General features: G+C 35.2%; 2 protein-coding genes and 1 long non-coding RNA gene across 3 annotated transcripts in view; 2 read left to right on the forward strand and 1 right to left on the reverse strand.

Moving 5' to 3' along the window:
- Positions 1-4892: 4892 nt before the first annotated feature.
- Positions 4893-14871, reverse strand: LOC118055034 (protein DJ-1 homolog D-like). The gene is made up of 3 exons (XM_073405620.1): positions 14686-14871; positions 14484-14600; positions 4893-5051 (listed from the first exon to the last, which is right to left on the reverse strand). The coding sequence occupies exons 1-3, from the start codon at positions 14734-14736 to the stop codon at positions 4908-4910; spliced, it is 312 nt and encodes a 103-aa protein (XP_073261721.1). The 5' UTR covers positions 14737-14871; the 3' UTR covers positions 4893-4907.
- Positions 11906-13408, forward strand: LOC140954851 (uncharacterized). The gene is made up of 3 exons (XR_012168428.1): positions 11906-12856; positions 12986-13035; positions 13145-13408. It is a non-coding gene; the product is annotated as an uncharacterized lncRNA (long non-coding RNA).
- A 4827-nt stretch (positions 14872-19698) lies between the features above and the next one.
- The window catches only part of LOC140954803 (uncharacterized), a 5249-nt gene continuing 605 nt past the window's right edge, over positions 19699-24342 (forward strand). Inside the window, exons 1-5 of the mRNA XM_073405574.1 lie at positions 19699-20395; positions 20482-20581; positions 21000-22966; positions 23209-23411; positions 24050-24286. Coding sequence (XP_073261675.1) covers positions 19699-20395; positions 20482-20581; positions 21000-22966; positions 23209-23411; positions 24050-24286 — 3204 coding nt within the window. The remainder of the gene's footprint in view (positions 20396-20481; positions 20582-20999; positions 22967-23208; positions 23412-24049; positions 24287-24342) is intronic.

Genomic DNA, 24342 nt, shown 5'->3' on the forward strand with positions numbered 1-24342 from the left:
TGCTATAAATGATTCAGAAATGGAAGGACCATATAGAGCCGTGCTTCATAAGAATTAGACTGTCATAGTAGCAAGCGAGCTAAGACCGATCCTTAATTCCTAAAAAAATAATGATTAAATTGCTAATATTATAAAAAAGACCGATCCACAAACAAATAATGATTAAATCACTAATATTATAAAAAAGAAAACAGCAGTTTAAACAAGCAATTCATGAAACTACATTTCACACAACATGCTTAAAGATGGCATGTGTTTCATATTTACTTGTCTAAAAGACTTTAATATATACTCCATAAATTTTAGAATTTAGAATTTAGAATTTAGAATTTAACTGTGGGCAGTCATGGGATAACATATTCGTGTTTTAACTGCAAATATTTGTATACAAAGTTAAAATTACATTACGGAATAAAGTAAAGGGTGTTGCGTTTTTCCTCTTTTCGTCTCAATACTCAGAATTTACTGTGCGTTTTAGTTACGTTTGTTTTTATATTTTAAAATTATTTAAAAAAAATTTAAAAATTAAATTTTTTTTATTTTAAATTAATTTTTTTTAGATCATTTTAATACGTTAATATTCAAAAATAATTTTTTTTTTAAAAAAAAATATTATTTTCTATATATTTTTTTAATAAAAAGCACCCAAACATGCTTTCAATGCAACTCATAATAAGTTTGTCTGATTTTTTTTTAATCTTAAAATGAGATTTTTTATGTTTTTGGATTGTACTATTAAAAATAATTTTTTAAAAATAAAATAATTTATTTTAATATATTTTCTAAACAACTATCTCAATTTTTAAATTAAGCATTAAAAATTTATTTGTAGGCAATAATTAACTCACTTACAAGACGAAAAAAACACAAGCTGTTTGCTCTCTTTTGATCTTTGCAAAAGTTAGGGGTACCCAAATTCTACGAACCCATTTTTACCCATCCACAAACCATTTTGAGTAAAAAATACTTATGCCAAAGACAATAATTCAAAACACATATCATAAAATACGGCAGGTTTTTTTTTTTTTTTTTTTTGATGTAGGGTATTTTTAAAGTTTTTTTTAAATATATTAAAATAATATTTTTTTAAGACTATTTTTTATTTATATTTGCCATTAAAATATTTATAAAATACTAAAAATATTGTTTGAATTTTTTATAAAAACTATTCAAAAATTAAAAATAAAAAAAAAACATGGTTCAATTGCACTCCTTATTAATCATTTGAACAGATTTAATTAATTTGCCAACTTAATGAATTGAAAATATTTTCGCACAAAATGTTAAAGAGAGTTGCATAAAATAAAGTTGATCAATGCACACAACATTAAAGTAGAATTCTCATTTCCATCGTGCAACCACAAAAAAAAAAAATAATATATATATATATTATTTTTTAACAATGACAAATTACGCAAACATCATAAGAATATGAAAGATACAGATTGATAATTGCTGCCAGCGTGCGAATTTGCTAGGTAGCAGGGTTAACCATGCCTATTCCATGGGAAAGCCTACAACATACAATGCCTTTCCATACAACGTTTCATAGAAAAGTACAAAAATGTAACCTCCAAAATCACTACAGGAAAAGAGAGAACATGAAAAAGGAAAGATCCCTATTTCCATGGGAGAAGCTACAACACAATTGCGAAAACTCAAGGATCATTGGCATATTAAAAAATTCACCATGATATTAACATATATCCCTGTTTTCCGAGCCACAATTTCAATTGATATCAAATATAATGCATCAAATAAGTTAATAATGTATTCAATTTATTATATATTATTTTCCCAGACAACTAGCATCCCACGTAGCCAATTCATTAATTCACAGCGACAAATATAGCAACCAGGATTAGGAAATGGCGTTTCAAAAGATGTTTTATTAAAATTTATTTATTTTATTTAAAATTATTTCTATATATTTTTAGATAGTTTAGATGTGTTGATGTAAAAAATATTTATAAAAATAAAAAAAAATATTATTTTAAAATATATTTAAATAAAAAATATTTTACAGAACAACCACCGAAATACTTTTTGATACCATTTTACTGGTGCCATTTTGGATGGCACATGGACACATTCAATCATCCAATCCAAATTAAAACATGGAAGATGCTGGCTTGCGTTATGTTCGCGAGTGGATCTCAAAATGTTTATTCCAAGATTATATTTTATTTCAAATGCATGATCTTGCATCATCATTGGCTCAAAATGAGTGCTCGATCATTAGGCTCTCAAAACCATCAATTTTCCAAAACGACCCGTCATTTGTCATTCATTTCATTTTTTCATCAAACTCTCCCCAAGTCTCCAAATGAGCTCGACCATGTGAGTTTTATTAAGCGGAACTCCACTCTTATTCCAAAACCTTGAAAAACTCTCACCGTTACCTTTTTTTTTATATGGTTATGTTACGTAGTATAAATAATCAAATAAATTAAGAATGTACTTAATTTATTAAACAACATTTTCCCTCTTCAGCAGCTTGAAATTCGGGTGGAATTATGGTTCCTTGAGAAAGAGTACTAAAATTAATGCTATAAATGATTCAGAAATGGAAGGACCATATAGAACCGTGCTCATAAGAATTAGACTGTCATGGTAGCCAGCGAGCTAAGACCGATCCTCAATTCCTATATGTATAGAACTTCAAAGCAGTATCTGCCTTATTTGGCCAATTACACAGAAACAATTAAGGATTAAATCGTTAATATTATGAAAAAGAAAACAGCCCTTTAAACAAGCAATTCATGAAGTGTATTTCACATAACATGCTTAAATATGACATGTATGTCGATGTGTTTAGGATTTAAAATTAAGGGTTTCTAATTACACAAAGGGACCCATCGGCAGAAGAATTATTGGGAATGTGGTTTTTTTTAAACAATTCAATTTAAACAAAGAGAAATAAGAATATGAGAGAGAGGAGGGGGGGGAACAATGGTCAAAGATGCTCCGCGGCTGTAATACACTAATAATAATAAATTGATTTGTTGGCAATAATTAACTCACTACAACACGAAAAAACAATTGTTTGCTCTATTTGGTCTTTGCAAAAGTTAGGGGTTTACCCAAATTCTACGAACCCATCCACAAACCATTTAGAGTAAAAAAATAAAAAATAAAAATAGGACATACAATGGTGAAAGATGCTCGGCAGCTGTAATGCACTCATAATAAAAAAATTAATTATTTATGAGATTATCTCAATATCTTCATTTATGAGTTTAAATGATGAATTCGAGAAGAAATAAATTAAAAACACTTAAAATATATATATATAATATATATATATATATATATATATATATTGATGGGTAAATTTGTCAAATCTGTAAATCGGGTAAGCCGAGATAGTACGTTAAACCTGAGAACTGGGTTATAAGCTTCACTAGGATTATAAAAAAAATATTTAATCTATTTTTTATTTAACTACAAATAACTAAAATAGATTATTATAAAATCATAATCTCAATATTGAGATGTTTTTTAAATTACAATAACCTCATAAAAAATAAAATGAAACCAATTTATGAAACTAAATTCTCAATTAATTTAGTATACTAAGGATGAAAAAAAAAACTAATTTAAAAAAAATAAAAACTTACTAGACCCACGAACTGAGTCAATCAACCAAACCTGTGAATAGACCCATGAACTTTATAAAGTTTAATAAACATAACTTTTTCTAAAAACTATTTTTTAAAAAATATATAAGAAGAAAATAGACGATAAAAAAATTAAGTTCAATTAAAAAAAAAAAAGACACTCCACCAAACTCGTAAAACCAGGGCAACCGGGGTTACCCTAGCAAACCCGCAAACAATGTTAACCTTATAGAAATGTAAAAATAAAAGAAAATAAATTATGAAACCAAATTCTTAATCATCCTAATATTAAAAAATAAAATCGATAAAAATAAATTTGAAAAAAAACAATCATGACAAAAATTCAAAAACATAAAGAAAAAAAGAAAGAAAGTAAAACACTGTGGGTTACTATTTTTCATTCACAGTGCAATGTGTGCAGATGAAAAATGGTTTCTTCTCGCCCTTTAATTTTTGTTATTTTATAAAGTTTAATAACATGATTTTTCTCTAAAACTAGTTTTTAACTATATGAGAAAAAAAATAGACTATAAAAAAAAGTTAAGTTAAATTAAAAAAAAATAAAGACAATCCACCAAACTTGTAAACCATAACAACCTTGTTTACTTTAGCAAACCCGTAAACCGGGTTAACCTTATATAAAAAAAAAAACTAAAAAAAAGTAAATTATGAAGCTAAATTCTTAACATTGTCAATTTTAAAAGATAAAATCAAACAAAAAAAAAATTTGAAAAAAAAAATCATAACAAAAATTAAAAAAAAAAAAAGCAAAGGAAAAAGAAAGAAAACACACTATGGATTACTATTGTGATCCATACTACAATTGGGAGAACAATGGTTTCCCTCGTATCTTTTAATTTTTGTTACTTCATAAAATTTAATAATATAGTTTTTATCTAAAATTATTTTTTTAAACAATATGAGAAAAATAGAATAAAAAATATTAAATTCAATTAAAAACCCACTAAATTTATAAACTGACACAATCTGTGTTATTTTGACAAACCCGCAAATCATGCTAAGCTCATATAAAGACAAAAATAAAATAAAAAAAAATAAAAAACAATTCTCAACCATCTCAATATTAAAAATAAAATAATTAATTTTAAAAAAATCATAACAAAAAAAAATCATATATTAAAAAAAAAACAAGATAAAAAAAAATTGTAACAGTACAATGGGCATTTAGCTTTTCTTTGTAATAATGGGTGACGCTGTACATTTACTTGTTAGACGGAGCCGGGAGGGAAGATGTTTTGGACGCGTGCTGCTGATTAGTCAATGAAGTCAATTTGGACGCGTGGATACTTTACGGTGGGGTCTTGTTTTGTGAAACTTTCGGCAATTACTGGGAATGTGGACTTTGCATTTTAGTGATTCCTTTGTGTGAAAAGTGGATACTGTGGGCGGCCATGATATTAACATATATCCCTGTTTTCCAAGCCACAATTTCAATTGATATCAAATATAATGTATCAAATAAGTTAATAATGTATTTAATTTATTAATTATTATTTTCCCTCCTCAACTTGGTACATAAATTAAGATTAAGTAGATAACACGTAGGGTGGATTCATAGCTTCTTGGTCAACTACTCAAAAAACAATTAAGGATCGCTAATATAATTAAGAAAAAGAAAAGAAAGAGAACAGGGGAACCAATTAAACAAGCGATCCATGGAGGTTGGAGCCATTTTACATTTTAATTAAGAAGACTCAACGACTTCTCCTCTCCACTCAGAAAAGAAAGCAGCACTCCACTCTTATCTCAATCATTTCTTCCTATCAAACACTTCTCCCCTCACTCAAAAAAATATGGCAGAAGCTTTTGCTGCCGAGATTGCAAAATCCCTTCTAGGGAAGTTAGGCTCTTTCGCTGGTCAAGAATTTCGTTTGGCATGGGGACTTGAAGATGACCTTGCACGTCTTGAAGAGAGATTGAAAGCCATCAACGCGGTGCTGTCCGATGCTGAGAAGCAACAATCAAAGAATGACAGGATTCGGCTCTGGCTCCATATGCTCAGAGAAGTCTTGTATGATGCAGAGGACGTGCTGGACGAAACGAGTGTGAAACTTTGCGAAGAGAGGTGGTGAAAACTGTGAAACTAATTGAGATCAAACACAAAAAGGAGGCTAGAATTCTGAATAAACTGTATATTATGAATGCATAGTCTTAACCTAATTACAAATAAAGTATATATAGGTTAAACTGAAAGTACTATTCTACCCTTAATAAATAAGACAACATAAATATTATTTAACATCTCCCCTCAAACTCACGATGCGGCAGCTACAAGCATCGAGAGTTTGCCAACTAGAAAACGAAAACGAGATATGGAATGCGCCTTGGTAAAGAAATCTGCAATCTGCAATGAAGAAGGAACAAAGGGCAAAGTAATGGTTCCATGCTTGAGATGATGACGAGTAAGATGACAATCGATTTCAATGTGCTTAGTCCGCTCATGAAAAACCGAGTTGTGAGCAATCTGAATAGAACTCTGGTTGTCACAATACATAGGAGTAGGATGGGAAAAGGAAACTCCCATATCAGCAAGTAACCAACGTAACCAAATAATCTCTTTGGTAGTAGATGCCATGGCACGATATTCTGCTTCGGTGGATGATTGAGAAACAATAGATTGTTTCTTACTCTTCCAAGAAATAAGAGAATCACCTAAAAAGATACAAAACCCGGGTAACAGACTTGCGATCTGTGGGATCACTACCATGATCAGCATCAGAGTATGCACGTAACTCCAAGGAAGAGGTGGATGAAAGTAAAAGACTTTGAAAAACTGTACCCCGAAGATATCGCAAAATACGAAGAACAGCTGCCCAATGAACAGTAGTAGGAGAAGCAACAAAACTGACTAACAACATGAACAGCATATGCAATATCTGGACGAGTAATGGTGAGATATACCAAACTCCCAACAATAGTTGCGGTATAAAGTAGGATCTATCAAAGGTAAACCATCAGAAGAAGAGTACCTTGCGTTTAACCTCAATAGGAGTATCCACAGTCTTGTTATCAGTAAGTCTAGCCCGCTCAAGAATATCTGCAACATTTTCGACTGAGAAAGAAGTAACCTCTAGGTGAGTACGCTACCTCAATACCCAGGAAATATCGAAGATAACCCAAATCCTTCATCTCAAATCGTCTAGCCAACTCTGTCTTCAAAACTGAAATACCATCAATGTCATCACCAGTAATAATCATGTCATCAACATATAAAGACAGAATGATACGACCTGCATCAGTGCACTTAATAAAAAGAGCAGAATCATGACTGCTAGAAACAAAAGCCAAGTGACGAGATCACAATAGAGAATTTCTCAAACCAAGCACGGGGTGCTTGTTTGAGACCATATAATGCTTTCTTAAGCTTACAAACATATCCAGAGTCATGTGAAATACCAGGAGGGGTGCCATATAAACTTCTTCTTTGAAGATCTCCATTCAAGAAGGCATTTTTAACATCAAGTTGAGAAATATGCCATTGACGAATCGAAGCTACGGCAATAAGAGTACGAATAGTAGTCATTTTTTGCAACCGGAGCAAATGTCTCCTCATAGTCCATACCATACTGTTGAGAGTATCCTTTGGCAACCAACCTAGCTTTATATCGCTCAATAGACCCATCAGAATTAGTCTTGATCTTATACACCCAACAACAACCAACAACACTCTTACCAGGAGGTAGAGGAACCAGATCCCAAGTATCTGTCTTATGCAATGCAGAAAGTTCCTCATCCATAGCTTGCTGCCAAAGCGGATCAAGAATTGCCTCTTTATAGGAAAAGGGCTCAACAAGACAATGAATAGAGGCTAAAAAGGAAGTAAATGATGAAGAATAACAAGAATAAGCAAAATCTGGTAGTTTTGTGGACTTACGAATACGGATGGACTGACGTGGAGGTGGATCCACAATCTCAGATGAAGCTTGAGGGGCTGTAGATGAGAATGGAGCTTCAGGTGTGCCAGAGAGTAAAGTACCAGTACCTGCAGAGTTATGAGTACAAATTGATCGAACATGGGGAGAGCTATCATTACCAGAATCCTCAGAAAATGGATCTATACTAATAAGATCAGATTTAGTCAGGTTATGAGTAGTGGATGGAATAGAAAAGAAAGGTATATGCTCAAGGAAGACAACATGACGAGACACATAAAGTTTCTGAGTGATTGGATCAAAACAACGATAACCCTTTTTACCTTCACCATAGCCCAAGAAGACACAAATAGCGGATCGAGAGGATAGCTTACTTCGTTCTACATGAGGACGAAGAACGAAACAAGTACAACCAAAGACTCTAAATGAGGAATAATCAGGGACATACCCATATAACTTTTCAAAAGGAGATAGACCCGAACTATGAGAAGATGGAATTGTATTAATCAAGCTTACAGCAGTAAGAACAGCTTCTCCCCAAAACTCACTAGGAACAAAAGCAGACAACAAGAGAGAACGAGCAGTTTCGACAATGTGCCTATGTTTTCTTTCAGCAACACCATTTTGCTCAGGAGTATCTGTACATGAAGTTTGGTGGATGGTTCCATCTAAGGTAAGCAATTGGCAAAATTTACTAGAAGTGTATTCCCCACCTAAATCACACCTAAAGCATTTGATCACAGTAGAATATTGAGTTTTTGATAAAGAGCTCGAAAAGCTGCATATATCTCAAAGAATTCAGAACGATGTTTCATTAAATAAACCCAACAATAACGAGTATGATCATCAATAAAAGAGACATAATATCGAGACCCTCCTTTTTGTGGCAACAGGAGAAGGTCCCCATACATCAGAATGAATCAAATCAAACGGTGAAGAAGAAACAGAAATACTTCGATTAAAAGGTAAGGCGGAAAATTTTGCCAATTTACATCCACTACAATCAGAAATGTCACAAGTTTTCAAATTTCCTAAAAGCTCCTGTGGATGCCAAAAATCTCAAACGAGAAGACGAAACATGACCTAGACGGGAATGCCATAAATAAAAAACTAGAAGATGAAATACTCAAACGAAAGGAAGACAAATCAATTGTAGTAGTAGCAGCGGCAGCAGCAGCAACTGGCACTTTTAACTCATCCAAAATATATAGTCCATTCTCCCTACGGCCTGTCCCAATCAGCTTCTGAGACTGCAGATCCTGTATACAACAAAAGGAACCAGAAAACATGACTAAATAATCACCAGAATCACATATTTGACCAACAGACGCAAGATTCAATTTGAGTTGTGGAATAAGATAAACATTAGGGAGAGACATGTGAGGTGTGACAACAGAACCAACACCTGCTAAGGGCATTTGAGTGCCATCAGCAGTCATAACAGGAATGGAGGATAAAGGGGATACATAGGTAAAAGATGAGGAATCTGAAGACATATGATGAGAAGCACCAGAATCCAAGACCCATTCAGAATGTGACATACCTGAGGAACTATGAGGCAACTGACCTATGGAAGAAGAAGCGGACATTGCTTGTGGCTGCAAGGAGAGAAACTTCTGAAATTGCTCAGCCAAAATATTAGGATCGGTAATAGAACTCGAGGAAGCTACTGCTGCAGTATTGTGGTGTTGTGGTTTATAACCCTGAGGTGGTCTATGAGCATTAGATTGTGACTGATTTTCAGGCTTCCAAGCTTGATTCTGATGTCTCAACTTAGGACACTGAGCCTTCCAATGACCTTTCTGCTTACAGAAGCTGCACTCATCGAAGCCAACCCTTGTGTGAGACTTATTCTGATGATTAGAGAATGACCTAGAAGGTACTGCTAGTACTGAAGGATTTGAAGCAGAAAGAATTCCTTTTTCAGAATAAGACTGAAAACGTATTTCTTCAGCCAATAACTCACTGACAACAGAGTCAACAGAAGGCAGTGGAGAACGATGCAGAATTGAACCTCTAAGTCCTTCGAAATCACTGCGAAGTGCTGTTAAAAACTGTACCAATCTTTGCTGCTCTCTACGCTTAATATAGGCACCACATGCCTTTAATTCTGTCGATTCAGTAAGAGCCAATTGATCCCAAAGATCTGTCATAGCAGAATAAAACTCCTGAATACTCATATTCTTCTGATGAAGAGCTCGTATGTCATTCTCTAATTGATACTGTTTTGCAAAATTTGATTGTGTGAATAACCTTTGCAGGTGATCCCAAACCTCTTTTGCTGTCTCATATTTCGCCAACTGCGTACCTATTGAATGCTCAACAGAATTGTTGATCCAAGTAATGATCTTTGCATTATTTGCTTCCCATGTATCTATCAAACCAGCATCCCCCTTCTCAATATTCTTAGGTATCACATAAGTTCCACTAACATACCCCCACATCTTCTTACCCTTAAGGAAATTTCTCATTACATAACTCCAATATGAATAGTTCTTCCCATCCAACCTCACACTCACAGACTGAAGCGAATCATCTCTTTCAGTAGCCATAATCAACAATCACAAAATAACCAGAATGCAAAAGCAGCGGAAGACAAAATACTCAATTGCAGAAACTAAACAAATATCTTCTCGAAATTATACGATTACTCCCAAAACACAAAACAAATTTGCAAAAACTGAACGCAGATACCAAATTACAGAAGCTGAAGGGAAGACGAAATACCAAAATAATTGCAGAAACTGTCGAAAATACCAAAATAATTGCAGAGACTGTCGAAATACCTAATTTTGCAGAAGCGGAAGACAAAATATCACTCCAAAAAAAAAATTGTCTTAACCCCCAGCCAACTCACCGCAGAGTTGGATCCGCGAAGCTGTATTTGGGATTAAGCTTCGTTCCATAAAACCAGCTCTGATACCATGTGAAACTAATTGAGATCAAACACAAAAAGGAGGCTAGAATTCTGAATAAACTGTATATTATGAATGCATAGTCTTAACCTAATTACAAATAAAGTATATATAGGTTAAACTGAAAGTACTATTCTACCCTTAATAAATAAGACAACATAAATATTATTTAACAAAAACAACAGGGAGCACCAGCAGAAAGGTACGGCGCTTCTTTACAAGTTCTAATATGATTCCATTCCGTTTAAAAATGGGTCATAAGATAAAGAAGATCATAGAAAGACTAGCTCAGATTTCATCTCTTAGGTCTGAGTTCAACCTCAGCGAGCAAGCTATTGATTGTAGCCATGTCTTGCATGAGGAAACAGAGATGAACCGATCCTTTGAGAGCTTTTCCGGTCTTATCGGAAGAGATAAAGACAGAGAACGCATCATCAACCTTTTAAGAGCACCTATAAAGGTTGGTGATGCACATCCCCTTGTCCTTCCAATAGTAGGAATGGGAGGCTTGGGGAAGACATCTCTTGCCAAATCGGTGTGTGATGCTGAAAATGTAAGAAGTCATTTTGATCTGAAGATGGAGGCATGTGTTTCAGATGATTTTTCCTTGAAACTAGTGATACAAAAAATCATTTAAATCTGCAACTGGGGAAAGATGTGCGGATTTGGATGAGGGTGAGCTTAATAAAAAACTTGAAGATATTATGAAGGGTAAGAAATACTTGCTTCTTTTGGATGATGTATGGAATGATGAAGCTCAAAAATGGTTGTTGTTGAAGCCTTTGTTATCAAAAAGGTGCTGATGGAAGTAAGATTATAGTAACTACCCGTAGTCGACGTGTTGCTGAGATTATGGGTACTGATGCTGCGCACAACCTAAGTTTTCTTGGTCAAGAGGACTGTCTGTCGTTGTTTTACAAGTGTGCATTCAAGGAAGGGCAAATGGAGTTGAATCCAAATTTGGTTGGAGTTGGGAAAGAAATAGTGGAGAAATGCAAGCAAGTTCCTCTGGCAGTGATTAACTTGGGGACTCAACTGTATGGTAAGACTGATGAAAAAGAGTGGAAATCGGTGAGAGACAGTGAGAAGTGGGAAGAAGAGGGAGATGGCATTTTACCTGCCTTGAAAATAAGCTATCAAAGACTGCCGACTCACTTGAAAAGATGCTTTCTTTATTGTTCTGTTTTTCCAAAAGATTACTTGTTCCGAGATCTCTTAATGGTGCAATTTTGGATGGCACATGGGCTCATTCTTCAATCATCAAATCCAAATGAGAAGTTGGAAGATGTTGGCTTGCGTTATGTGCGCCAGTTGATCTCAAGATGTTTCTTCCAAGATTATGAGGATTTCAATTATGTAGCTGCCTTTAAGATGCATGATTTAATGCATGATCTTGCATCATCATTGGCTCAAAATGAGTTTTCAATCATAAGCTCTCAAAACCACCAAATTTTCCAAAACGACCCGTCATTTGTCAGTTCTTGACTCTGATTTCATTTTTCCATCAAACTCTCTCCAAGTTCCCAAACAACTTCCATCAAGTGCGGTCAATAGTCTTTGCAGATAGTATAGTGGGGCCTACATGCAAAACAAACTTTGAGAAATGTTTGTTAGAATTTAAGCATTTGCGGTCTTTGGAATTAATGGATGTTTCTGAATTTGATTCTTTTCCGGAGAGGATTGGCGCCTTGAAACATTTGAGATATATCGATTTTGGGAACACAAAAATAAAAAGACTCCCAAAATCTTTTTTCAAATTGCAAAACTTGCAAGCTATGGTTACAGGTTTTGAATTAGAAGAGCTGCCCAAAGATGTGAGGTACATGACCAGCCTTAGATTTTTAGATCTAACTACTCAGCAAAAGCGGTTGCCAGAAGGAGGATTGGGTGTTTGGAGTGTCTTCAAACTTTATTCATTGGTTATTGTAAAAATCTAGAAAATTTGTGCGAAGATATGCAAGGTCTTAGAAGTCTTCAAAAATTGTTTATTCTTGGATGTGATAGCTTGATTTCTCTGCCAAAAAGCATAAAATGCCTAACTACTCTGGAAGAATTATTTATTATGAACTGTGATGAGCTTGATTTGATGACGATAGAAGAAAAGAATGAGGAAAAAATTCAACCTCTTTCCCTTTCCCTTCGTATTGTAATGTTTGGCAACTTACCATCAACTATTGCTTTACCAGAACAGTTTCTTCAAGGATCTGCAGAATCCTTACAAACATTTCTCATCAAAGAATGTCCAAGCATTGGAGAAATGCCAGAGTGCATCAGCAATTTAAAAAAACTTCAAAATCTTGAGATCAATGATTGTCCAAGGTTGAGCAAAAGGTGCCGAAGGGAAACAGGAGAAGATTGGCCCAAGATCAAACATATCCCTATAATCAAGGTTGACGATGATGACAATGGTGAAGAAACATCTGATTAGGTACGGGTTATGAGTATTTAAATATATCATATTTAGTTTCATATTTTTATCCATTCTTCAATTCTTTTTTTCCTTTTAAATTCTTTTCAATGTTTATTTGACAAAACCTCTTGTGTTTTGGAGGGGCAGGTTCAAGCGGAACTCCATGAGATTTAACCAGAGCAAAAGAACAAGACAAGGCATGTCGTGTCATGATAAAATGCAAAGTTAACTAATTCATCAAGCAATTTAAATTTCTTTGAGCTTAATACATTATTATTAAATTCTATTTTTGTCTAATTTCTTCAGGTTTACTACTGTGAGGGTCCTGTCGACTAAGATCTTCTTCAACAGTTTGTCACTTACGAAGATCAGTTTAAGGCTCGGAGTGTCTGCAATGTGTAATTTCCTTGGCTAGCTGTGTGTGATGATTTGTCATCAATAAATTTATAAACATTTGGTTGTTCTGAATTATTGGCTTGCCTCTTTATTTTATTCAACTTATCTTATTTAAAATATTGTTAATTTTATGAAGTTAATTTTATTATTATTACTATTTTTAATTTGTGTTAATTTGTGATTTAGTGAATAAATTAAAGTTTTGATTTTGACTGAATTTAATTAATTAAATTCGCAAAGAGGGTATTGAAATCATGTAGAAAATGAAGGATTTTATGTGAAAGCCAGGCAGTTTTTTTTATTTGCTTGTGCACGTTTGTTTATTTTCGATTTTGAAGAATTTATGTATGTTTCGTAGGCTAATTTTTTGGATTAGGTATAATGTAGATATGATGGATCTATCTTGCTTCTTATGCTGAACCTATGATATTTCAGTGATTTGATTCTTCCAATAAAGTCGACGATTACATTAGGAGAATCTCTATGGTGTTCTCTGATGAATGTGAAACATCCCCTTCCCATACCTTCTTTATAATGTTAGAAAATTTTCTAGTTTTTTAGAAACTTCATGGATGCTTCTGATAGATGACTTGATATATTTCTGTTTCTTATATTTCTATGTACCTATTATTAAAATATTTCTCAAATTAATCTCCCATTATTGAAGTTAACCTAACTCTAATTACATCTTCATTCAAAATTATCATATTAATATTATCACTACTACACTGCCACCACAATCGCAACCACCATCATCACTAAGATCACCACGGCCACTACCGGCATTCATTTCAGTTATCACAAAATTATTATTACATTAAGAAAATGTCTTTTATTATCTTATTAATTAATCAAAAATTAAAATTTTAATACCAAATATATGTGAAGATTAGCCTCAAAGTACTAGATTTTATCCACTAAACTACTCAAAGAAGACATACATCAATGATAAAACCCAATAATCTGCAGATTAATGGAAGCAAAGTGTGAGGTAAGCAATATATATAGAGAAAAACAAATGCATATTTTGAATAAGTTAAAAATTAACTTTACAAATCCATAAAAAAGGAAAAAAAAAATTTCTTATATTCACCAATTATTGAAAAAATAATGCTAAAAACTAAAGCTTCGATGACCGAACTAAGATGGATCAGCAAATTAATAAACTTTTTCAAAAACAGCCACAAAAAAAAAAAAAAAAAAAGAATCCAATATGATGATTAAATGTATATAATGAGGGAGAGAGTACCTGATAACCAGCAGAATCATGAATTGCAGTGCGGCAAATATCCCCAGCTTTCTTGCCAGGGCAAGCAGCATCAACAACAATCCCATAAGCCTGCAAAGCTTGAAATGGAACCATAGCCTACAAAAAACAAGAACCCGCAATTCTTCATCAATCCAAGATTCAAGAAACAATTCAAGATAGATAAAAAACAAAAGCAGCCCACCTCATGATCTTCCATGTAATCACCACATAACAGTAAAACACTCTTGCCCATTTTTTATACTGAAAATTAAGCTTGAGCTTGAGTTCTTTCGTGGTTCTATGCTTCTTCTTCTTCTTTTTTTTTTGTTTTTTTTGTTTTGTTTTGTTTTTGTTTTTTTTTTTTTTTTTCTGTTTTTTTTTTGTGGAGTTCGTGAGTGTTGTAACCAAATTTTGACCCACTTATTGTTAAATTAATTTTAAGAAGGGTAAATCTTGAAAATTAAAAGACCAGGGGGTTCGAATGCAAGGATTTAGAAACTTCAAGGACTAGATTGGAAATGACCATTCTCAGCCCAAAACAGCACCGTTTCAATCAGGTGCTGTCCGTCATCTTCGTCTCACCGAACGTCCGCCTGCAAAGAAGGAAACAAAAGCGTGAAACACCAGTATCCTAACCCATTCAAAATACAGAAAAGCAATAATTATCTTCATGATAATTACAACCCGACGAGATAAAGATTGCACTTTGAATTCGAGTCCTAGCAGGAACCGTCTCCCTCAGTCGTGCTTATCAAGAGGAGAGACGTGAGGCTGAGGGGGAGGAAAATTGATCCCTATAAATACCCAACAATTAACAACGCCAAGGAGGAGGAAAAACCCAGAATTTACCCAGAAAAACAGAGATAAGAACAGGAAACCGAGCAAAAAAAAAAAACCCAAAAACAGAGCAATTAACAAAAAAAAAAAACAGAGAAAACAAAACACAAAAAAAAAGAGACAGAGAAGAACAGTATCACCAGCCAGATTTCATCCCTTCTAGAAATCAGTTTTCATCCGAACTGTTTTCACCCCTACAGAAACCCAATTGATCACCGAACCGTAGATCATTGACATAAAGCAGTCGAGCCACACCGTCGCCTCAACCTGCCTCAGCATCGCCAGAAACAGAAAGCAGTCGACTCAAAGGAACCAGACCAGCGTTGCAATCTTTTTCAATCTCCAAAAACAGGTTCGCTTCCTTTTTCATTTTTTCTCTGCTCTTCGTGTTCAAATAATTGTTTGAACAGTGCGAAGGTAATTTAATTACCTTCGCACTGTTGATGCACGCGTGATCTGTTTCACGCGTGCATCTTGTGTAGCCGGGTTGGCTGGGTTCAGCCCAGCCCTTGTGGGGCTGAGCTGAGCCCAGCCACAAATATATATACTTGCTGGGTTGGATTTAGCCCAGCCCAGCCCCAAAAAAAAAAAAAAAAACAAGTAAAAAAATATAAAATATTAAAAATATATAATAAAAAATTGTGTATGTAAAAAATATATACATAAATGATTTTTTTTTATTCATTGAAAAAAAAACACACAAAATAAAATAGGATAAATTTATTTAGTATATTCACCGACGCCAGAGTCGGGAATAAAACAATACTAGGGTAAATTTATTTTATTTTATTTTGTTTCGCATGCATAAAAAAATAATTTGATAAAGAAATGAATTGATTTTTATTTGTTTATTCACATAAGATAAAATAGGATAAATTTATTTAGTATATTCATCGACGCCAGAGTCGGGAATAAAAAAAATACTAGGATAAAGTTATTTTATTTTGTTTCGCATGCATAAAAAAATAATTTGATAAAAAATAAATTGATTTCTACTTGTTTATTCACTGACGCCAGAGTCAGGAATATAATAAAATGATGATATGAGTTTATTTATTTTGATACCTACGTAATATTTACCAACGCCAGAGTTGGAAATATACGTAGTTGAATATTCACTGGCGCCAGAGTCAGGAATATCGTACACAAGAAATCATAGTATAAACCAATAAAGATGTTAGCAATTAATAACAAAGACCAGCAATGCAGCCTACCTTAGGTAGGACGTTTAAGGGGTGATAATATCTTCCCTTTTACGTAACCAGTCTCGGATCATAGAATCTCTGTTGACCAGTTAGGGTTCCTAGTGACCATAATACTAGGTGGCGACTCCTTAAACAAAGACCTTTTCCCCTAAAAGAACACGATGCCTGTAATCGGTTCTTTTTCCATAATTCAAGAATTAATTTTTAAGGCGGCCGCGATGTCGGGTGCGACAGAATGGCGACTCCACTGGGGATCTAAGACTAAGCTTTGTCTTTATTTGTTAAAATTGCTATAAATGTTTGTTGTGTTGTTTTTATTTTATTTTATTTAGTTTATTTTATTTTATTGCTTTAGCATCCATATTTATTCATGTCATCATATACATTGAATATAGATTTGTGCCTTCACACACCACGCATTTCATAATAAATATCTGTTATACAAACTTTATGTTAAGTGGGAGAGTAGCGGTACCCCAATGGCTTTGGCCTGGGTAAGACTCGTGAAACCATCCAACTTTTGCTTGATTGTTTACTCGATAGTGGTTGGTATGCCTAAACTGATATTATTCAGGGCCTCTATCTTCACGCTACTTGTAAGCCTCACATCAACCTTTCGAGGAAGATCACTGAGCATGCGAAAGACCTTTCAAAGACTAGATAGCAACCTACCCTAAGCATGTAATGACTAGAACTTACCCTTTAGGTTGTGCCCTATGTAAGTTTCACTAAAATAAAGCTTAACATATATCATTTCATAACAGGATTATTATTTCGGGTGACATAATGGCTGTTAATCGAGAAGTCAACACTATTGAGTATGGGCTTGAATCTGAATCATTGCATATGACCGAGGGAGACTGCCCTAGACTGGATGACAGTGGGATACCGCTGCTAAAAGAGGTGAGATGTGTAATAAATGATGCCATTCGTTTGATTCCACTCACCAAATATTTGGATGATGAGACCGAATTTACTAAGATATATGGGAGAGTTTTGCATCTTTTAAAAGTGCCGATACTGCCATTGGCCATAAGAGCTCTGATTCATTTTTGGGATCCTGATTATCGATGTTTTACATTTGGGGATGTCGATATGGTTCCTACCATTGAAGAGTATGGTGTTTTGATAGAATTTCCTGAGGATATACATAAGGTTTACTTTCATCAAAAGACTGAGGATACTATAGAGGAGCTTGCTAAGCTATTGGGAATCCAGCAAATGAGTTTGTATAGAGAAAAAAATAATTCCGGGGGTTTGAGATGGAAACGGTTAGAAGAGTTGTTGATTGCTAAAAAGTCTAATCCATGTGCTAAAGTAGAAGTATACAGAATATTGGCTTTGGGAATATTTGGGTTGATTTTGTGCCCTTCATCTGCTGGAATTGTTAGTTTAGAGGCAGCCAATTTGTTTGTTGAGTATGAGAAGACTAAAATTAATCCTTCTGCTGCGATTTTGGCTGAAACTTTTCTGTCCCTCAATCATTGCAAAAAGACTGGAAAAGGTTCTATGAGATGTTGTGTGCCATTATTGTTCATTTGGATGGTAAGTCATATAGAATCCGAGACACCAATATTCCGGAATTTTTGGTGGTTTGATCAAAGGCCACTAGAGTTATTGGTATCAAGTGAATGGAAAATATTTTCTGAAGATGACTGGGGGGTAAAATTACAAGGAATTCCACGAAGCAAGTTTAATTGGAGAGCTCCTTGGATGAGAAATGTAACGTACTTAATGAGTTGTGGGAAGAAGCCTTGGGTACCTTTGATTGGAGTGACTGGATATATTAGCTATGCGCCTGCTTTAGTTGCAAGACAGTTTGGGGGCATACAAAGCATCCCAAGAACGATTGGTTTATCTCAATTTACTGGAGTGTACAAAGGAGCTACCATGGAGATGTTGGAGAGCATTAAACAGGATTGGAAGTCTTTGGTACTTGTGAAAAAGGAGACTGGATTAAGGAATCCTACAGTTAGTGAAAAGTATTCTGAATGGCGTAATGGAGGAGTCTCTTATATGGCAGAAGTTTCTGAGTCTGTGGGCATTCGAAGAAAAAGAGTAAACTGTGAAGAAGAATTAAGAAAACAAGTAAAAGCGTTACAAGCTGAGCTTAAAGCAAATGAGGAACATAGAGTGTCTTTAGAGCGGCAACTAGCCAAAGAAAAGGGTTTAAGGAAAATAGCTGAAGAAGAAAGGGACTCTGGTGGTCAAGACTTGATAAAGGCAAAGACTGACTTGGAAACACAAAAGACAATTAATCAGGACATGACATATTACATGGAAAAAGCTAAGCATTGGGAAGAGTCAGCCATCAAGACACAAGCTATATTGAAAATGCGTCGGGCAGACATTGTTAAGTTTAAAGACCAATTAGGAAGAGCTGAGGCTTTAACTAAAATGCACGAAGAGCAGAAAGCAGAGTTGAACAGTCATAAGGCCGAAGCAGAAGCGTTGAGATCTAAGTTGGACAAAGAAAAATTAAAGACCGTACAACTTATGGGAAACCAAAAAATGATAAAGCAACATAATCAAACATTGGATGATGCCAATAACTTTTTGTCTAGAAACAACTTGATTCATACTGAGAGGATAAGGGAACTACAAGATCAGATTAATCGAGCAGCTGCAGAAGCCCATTTATTACGAGTGGAAGCTCGTCAGGTGGGAGGAGATATAATGAAATATCGAAGAAGCATGGATAACACCGATCTTTTTTTGAAAGCAATAGCTACTAGAGGCAGTGTTTTTTCTCCTGTAATAGATTAGATTAATTTTTACTGTAAGTTTCTGAATAAGTAATAAGAGGGCTGAGACCCACATTTTTCAATGCAAATATATGTGTATATAGCTGAAAGCCCAAATGTCAAAAAGCTAAGCAGATTTCTTCTCGGCATCGCAACAATGATATCAAGTTCAAGTTCAACCCATATATCCAAAGAATGACGGCCATATGTCACCAACAAAAAGCAAATCTATATCCAATACGTGGCATTCACATTCATGCATCACATACATTTGCTTATAGATTGTCATATTCTGCATATAACAGGTGAAATATAGGTCCCCAACCTAAACGTATTCATAATACTCGTTCACGAAAGAAAATGGAAAATGAAGAGAGAAATCAGCTAGAAATTCAACACCAAAGAGAGTTGGTTCAACACCAAAGAGAGATGGAAAGCCTGAAAGAGGATGTAGCAAGGCTTACCAGCTTGCTTGAACAAGCTTTGAGGCCTAGAGTTGGAGAAGGGACATCTTCTCAACAAACATTTACACCTCAACCTCCGCCTCCTGTTGTTCCGCTATTTGAGCCTCAACATGCTGCTCATTTCGCACCTACTCAATCAGCACATCCAATGAGGGTCCCCCACACTGTGTTGATAGAAGAAGAGCCTCAAAGGAACAAGATCGTAGAAGAAAATGGTCAGGAAAAACTAGCTGCTTTAGAAGAAAGAATGAAGGCAATAGAGGGGAATAGTTTGTATGATCCGGTAAAGGCTGCTGAAATGTGTTTAGTGCCTAATGTGGTTATTCCCAGAAAATTCAGAGTTCCAGAATTTGTTAAATATACTGGAACTCAATGCCCAATCACCCATCTTAAAGCATACTGTAATAAGATGGCTGAAGTAGTCCATGATGAGAAGTTATTGATCCATTTCTTTCAGGATAGTTTAAGTGATGCTGCTCTTGCTTGGTATATGCGTTTGGATAATACCAAGATTAAAGGATGGAAGGATTTAGCTGAAGCTTTTATTAGACAGTATAAGTTCAACATGGACATTGCCCCAGATAGATCAAGTCTGCAAGCCATGGAAAAAGGCAATAAGGAGTCTGTAAGAGAATATGCCAAAGGTGGCGTGAATCAGCCGCGCAAGTAAATCCTCCATTGTCGGAAAGGGAGATGACTGGTTTATTTTCCAACACTTTCAAAGCCCCGTACTTTGAATACTTGGTAGGTAGTGCTGCACAAAATTTCTCTGATTTGGTTGTTATAGCTGAAAGGATCGAACAAGCTGTTCGGACGGGTAGGATTGTGGATCCTACTGAAAAAAAGAGGTTTTATTGGAAAAAAGAAAAGAAAGCGGAAGTTCACAATGTTGAAAGGGAAAGTAGAGGGAAAAACACTTACCCAAGATAATTACAGCTCCAAAGTATTACACCTACCCCCTCTATATCCAATATAAAATTCTCTTCACCTACAAACACCCAAAATAACCCAATAAACAACCAAACCGATAATGCTTACCGTCCGAGAAGAAATTTTCCAATAGATCAAGTGCAACTTCCCCATTACCCATGTCTCTTACTGAAATGCACCAAAGATTGCTTAGTATTGGTCAGGTAGCACCTGTTCCCTTAGAATGGTTCTTTACAACCACCATTTCCCTTTTGGGAGTATAAACCCGATCAAAAATGTGAATACCATGCTGGTGCTGTTGGTCATCATATTGATGGATGTGTTTGCATTCAAAAGAAAAATCCTTCAGCTCATCAAAGCTGGGTGGATTTCTTTTGATGAGTCTCCAAATGTGAATTTTAACCCTCTACCAAATCACGCTTCTGGAGGTGGGGGAGTTAATAGCTTGGAGATAGGAAAGGGAGGTACAACAACTTTAAGGGTGACTATGGATAGATTGTATGGGATGTTAAGACAAACAGATTATCTAAAGACACCAGTCAAAATACAAGCTGTAGGGAATGCGAATGAATATTGTAAATATCATCAACAGTTTGGGCATGATATTGACTCGTGCGAGGAGTTTCATTTGGAGGTAGAAAATATGATGGCATTGGGAATGTTAAGATTGATGAAACCCAAAGAAGATGAGTTAGTAGGAACAATGAATGGTTGTAACAAAAAAGTGGAAGTTTGTAGATACATACCAACTGAAAGGGGTCCGCCAAAAATGATCCTAACAAAGCCTACGAACATTGCTAGCGGAAGCTATAATGCCCAACCCTATAATTATGGTTATTCCTTTCACAGCACAAAGCCTGCCCCTGTTTTCCATGCGGAAGTAGGAGGACTCACTCGGAGTGGGAGATGTTTTACTCCTGAAGAGTTGGAAAACCATAGAAAAGCCAAAGGAAAGGATACGACAGAATTGACAAAGACAGATGAGGTTAATAAACCAGTAAGTGATGAAGAGGCTAATGAATTTCTAAAATTGATGAAGCACAGCGAATATAGTGTGGTTGATCAGCTAAAGAAAACACCCGCTAGGATTTCTTTGTTGTCATTAATATTGAGTTCAGAATTGCATAGGAACGCCCTTCAGAAGGTTCTTAATGAAGCATATGTTCCTCAGGATATCACACAAGATTCCATAGGACATTTGGTGGGTCGGATTCAAGCCACCAATTATCTTTATTTTACCGATGATGAGCTGGATCATGAAGGAACCGGTCATAATAAACCATTGCATATCACGGTAAAATGCAAGGATTGTGTGATTGCTAAGGTGCTTATAGATAATGGTTCTTCTCTTAATGTATTGCCAAGACATGTACTTGATAAAATGCCAGTTGATGCTTCTCACATGAAGCCAAGTACCATGACTGCTAGGGCATATGATGGGTCATCTAGACCAATCACTGGGAGCATTGATGTTGAACTAATCATTGGCCCACAACCATTCCAAGTCACATTACAAGTAATGGACATTCATCCATCATATAGCATTTTACTGGGGAGACCTTGGATCCATGCAGCCCGAGCTGTCGCATCTTCTTTACATCAACGGGTCAAGTTTATCATCAATGGGAATTTGGTGACTGTGAGAGCTGAGGAAACTTTGTCAATGATAAAAAATGTCTCGATCCCTTACATAGAAACTGAAGAAAGTAAGGATGAAAATCTGCATGCATTTGAAGTTGTAAATGCTGAATGGGTACCAGAAAATACGGTACGAAGAAAGCCAGAAATTTCCGAAGCAGCAAAAATGGCTGCTAAATACTTCTTAAAGCATGGACTGCCATTTCAATATGACCATACTACCGGAATGCCTGAGAGGATTAATGTGATAAAAATGAAGTGCGCGGATCAAAGGTTTGGCTTAGGGTTTAAGCCTGGGAAAGCAGATTTCAAAAGAGCAGCTGAAATTAGAAGAGAAAAGAGAATAGCCCGGATTGAGAGAAGAGAACCAGATGAAGACCGAATAGAGATCCCACCAATCCATGTAACATTTCCAAGATCCGCATATGTGATAAAAACAGAGGATTATGAGGGGGGACTAAGAAAAGAATTCAATGGTGCTACTATTAATTATCTTGAATACGTCGGTGAACAAGATTTAAAGGAAGAGGATAATGCTCATGAACAGTTGCCCCAGCTGACTATTGGTGTTTTGGAAAACGACTCATTGGAATTCGTGAGGAAACTGGCCGAGGGAGAAGATTTAGCAAATTGGGAAATTCAAAGAAGTCCATTGTTTTCAAAAAGTAATGTTTTGATTGCTTTATTCGTTGTTTTTCATTATTTGTATTGTTTGAATAATTGTGCCTTGCCAAATCATCATGGCTCAAGAGATTGGCAATAAGGTTTTGTGGTTGAGCCCTTCTATCCTTTAAGTTTTCAATGAGATCATGCATATTTTCTTTCAATCGTGTTGTTTTTTTTTCTCTGTTCATTTATTTACTTTCCCAGAACTATACACTCATAACAAAACACTTTCCGCTTTCAGGAAAATCTGAAAGCGGATCGTCGTACACCCCACAAACTCATTGCACTGTGGATAATTGGCCTAACTTTGATGAAACTATAATTGCCATGGATGAGGAAGAATTTGGTGAGGAGGATATTCATGAATTCGCAAAGTTAGCGGAACAATCTGATCGCACATGGAAGCCTGCAAAAGAAGAACTAGAACTGATAAATGTGGGCACGGTACATGATAAAAGAGAGTTGAAAATAGGGAAGCTAATCTCTTGCTGACGTTAGAAGTGAATTGATTGCTCTTTTACAAGAATACATTGATGTTTTTTGCCTGGTCATACGCTGATATGCCTGGTCTGGATTACTGATATTTGTGGTACATAAACTACCTTTTGATCGAAGGTTGTAAGCCGGTTAAGCAAAAGTTGAGGAGGACAAAGGCCAGATATACTAATCAAAGTGAAAGAAGAGATAAACAAAACAGTGGGATGCTGGATTCTTGGAAGTAGTTGATTATTCTCAATGGGTGTCCATATCGTAGTAGTACCCAAGAAAGACAACAAAATCAGGGTATGTGTGGATTTCCGAGATTTGAATAAGGCAAGCCCGAAGGATAATTTTCCTTTACCCCACATAGATGTATTAGTAGATAACGCTGCTAAGAGTTCTACTTATCTTTTATGGATGGTTTTCTCTGGGTATAATCAGATTAAAATGGCCGAGCAAGACAAGAAGAAAACAACATTTGTTACTCCGTGGGGAAAACATATTGCTATTAAAGTTATGCCATTTGGACTGAAAATGCTGGGGCAACTTATCAAAGAGCAATGGTGACACTATTTCATGATATGATGCATAAAGAAATTGAGGTCTATGTGGATGATATGATTGCTAAGTCTAAGGATGAGGAAAACCATATCCCAGCTCTGAAGAAATTATTTGAAAGGCTGAGAAAATATCAATTAAAGCTGAACCCTGCAAAATGCACATTTGGGGTGAAGTCTGGGAAGTTATTAGGATTTGTGGTGAGCAATAATGGTATAGAAGTAGATCCTGACAAAGTGAAGGCCATACAAGCTATGTCAGCTCCTAAAACTGAGAAAGAGGTTCGAGGCTTTTTGGGGCGTTTAAATTATATTGGCTCGATTTATTTCAACAACTT

The sequence above is a fragment of the Populus alba genome, chromosome 17, assembly GCF_005239225.2.
Source record: "Populus alba chromosome 17, ASM523922v2, whole genome shotgun sequence".
NCBI classification, from domain to species: Eukaryota; Viridiplantae; Streptophyta; class Magnoliopsida; order Malpighiales; family Salicaceae; genus Populus; species Populus alba.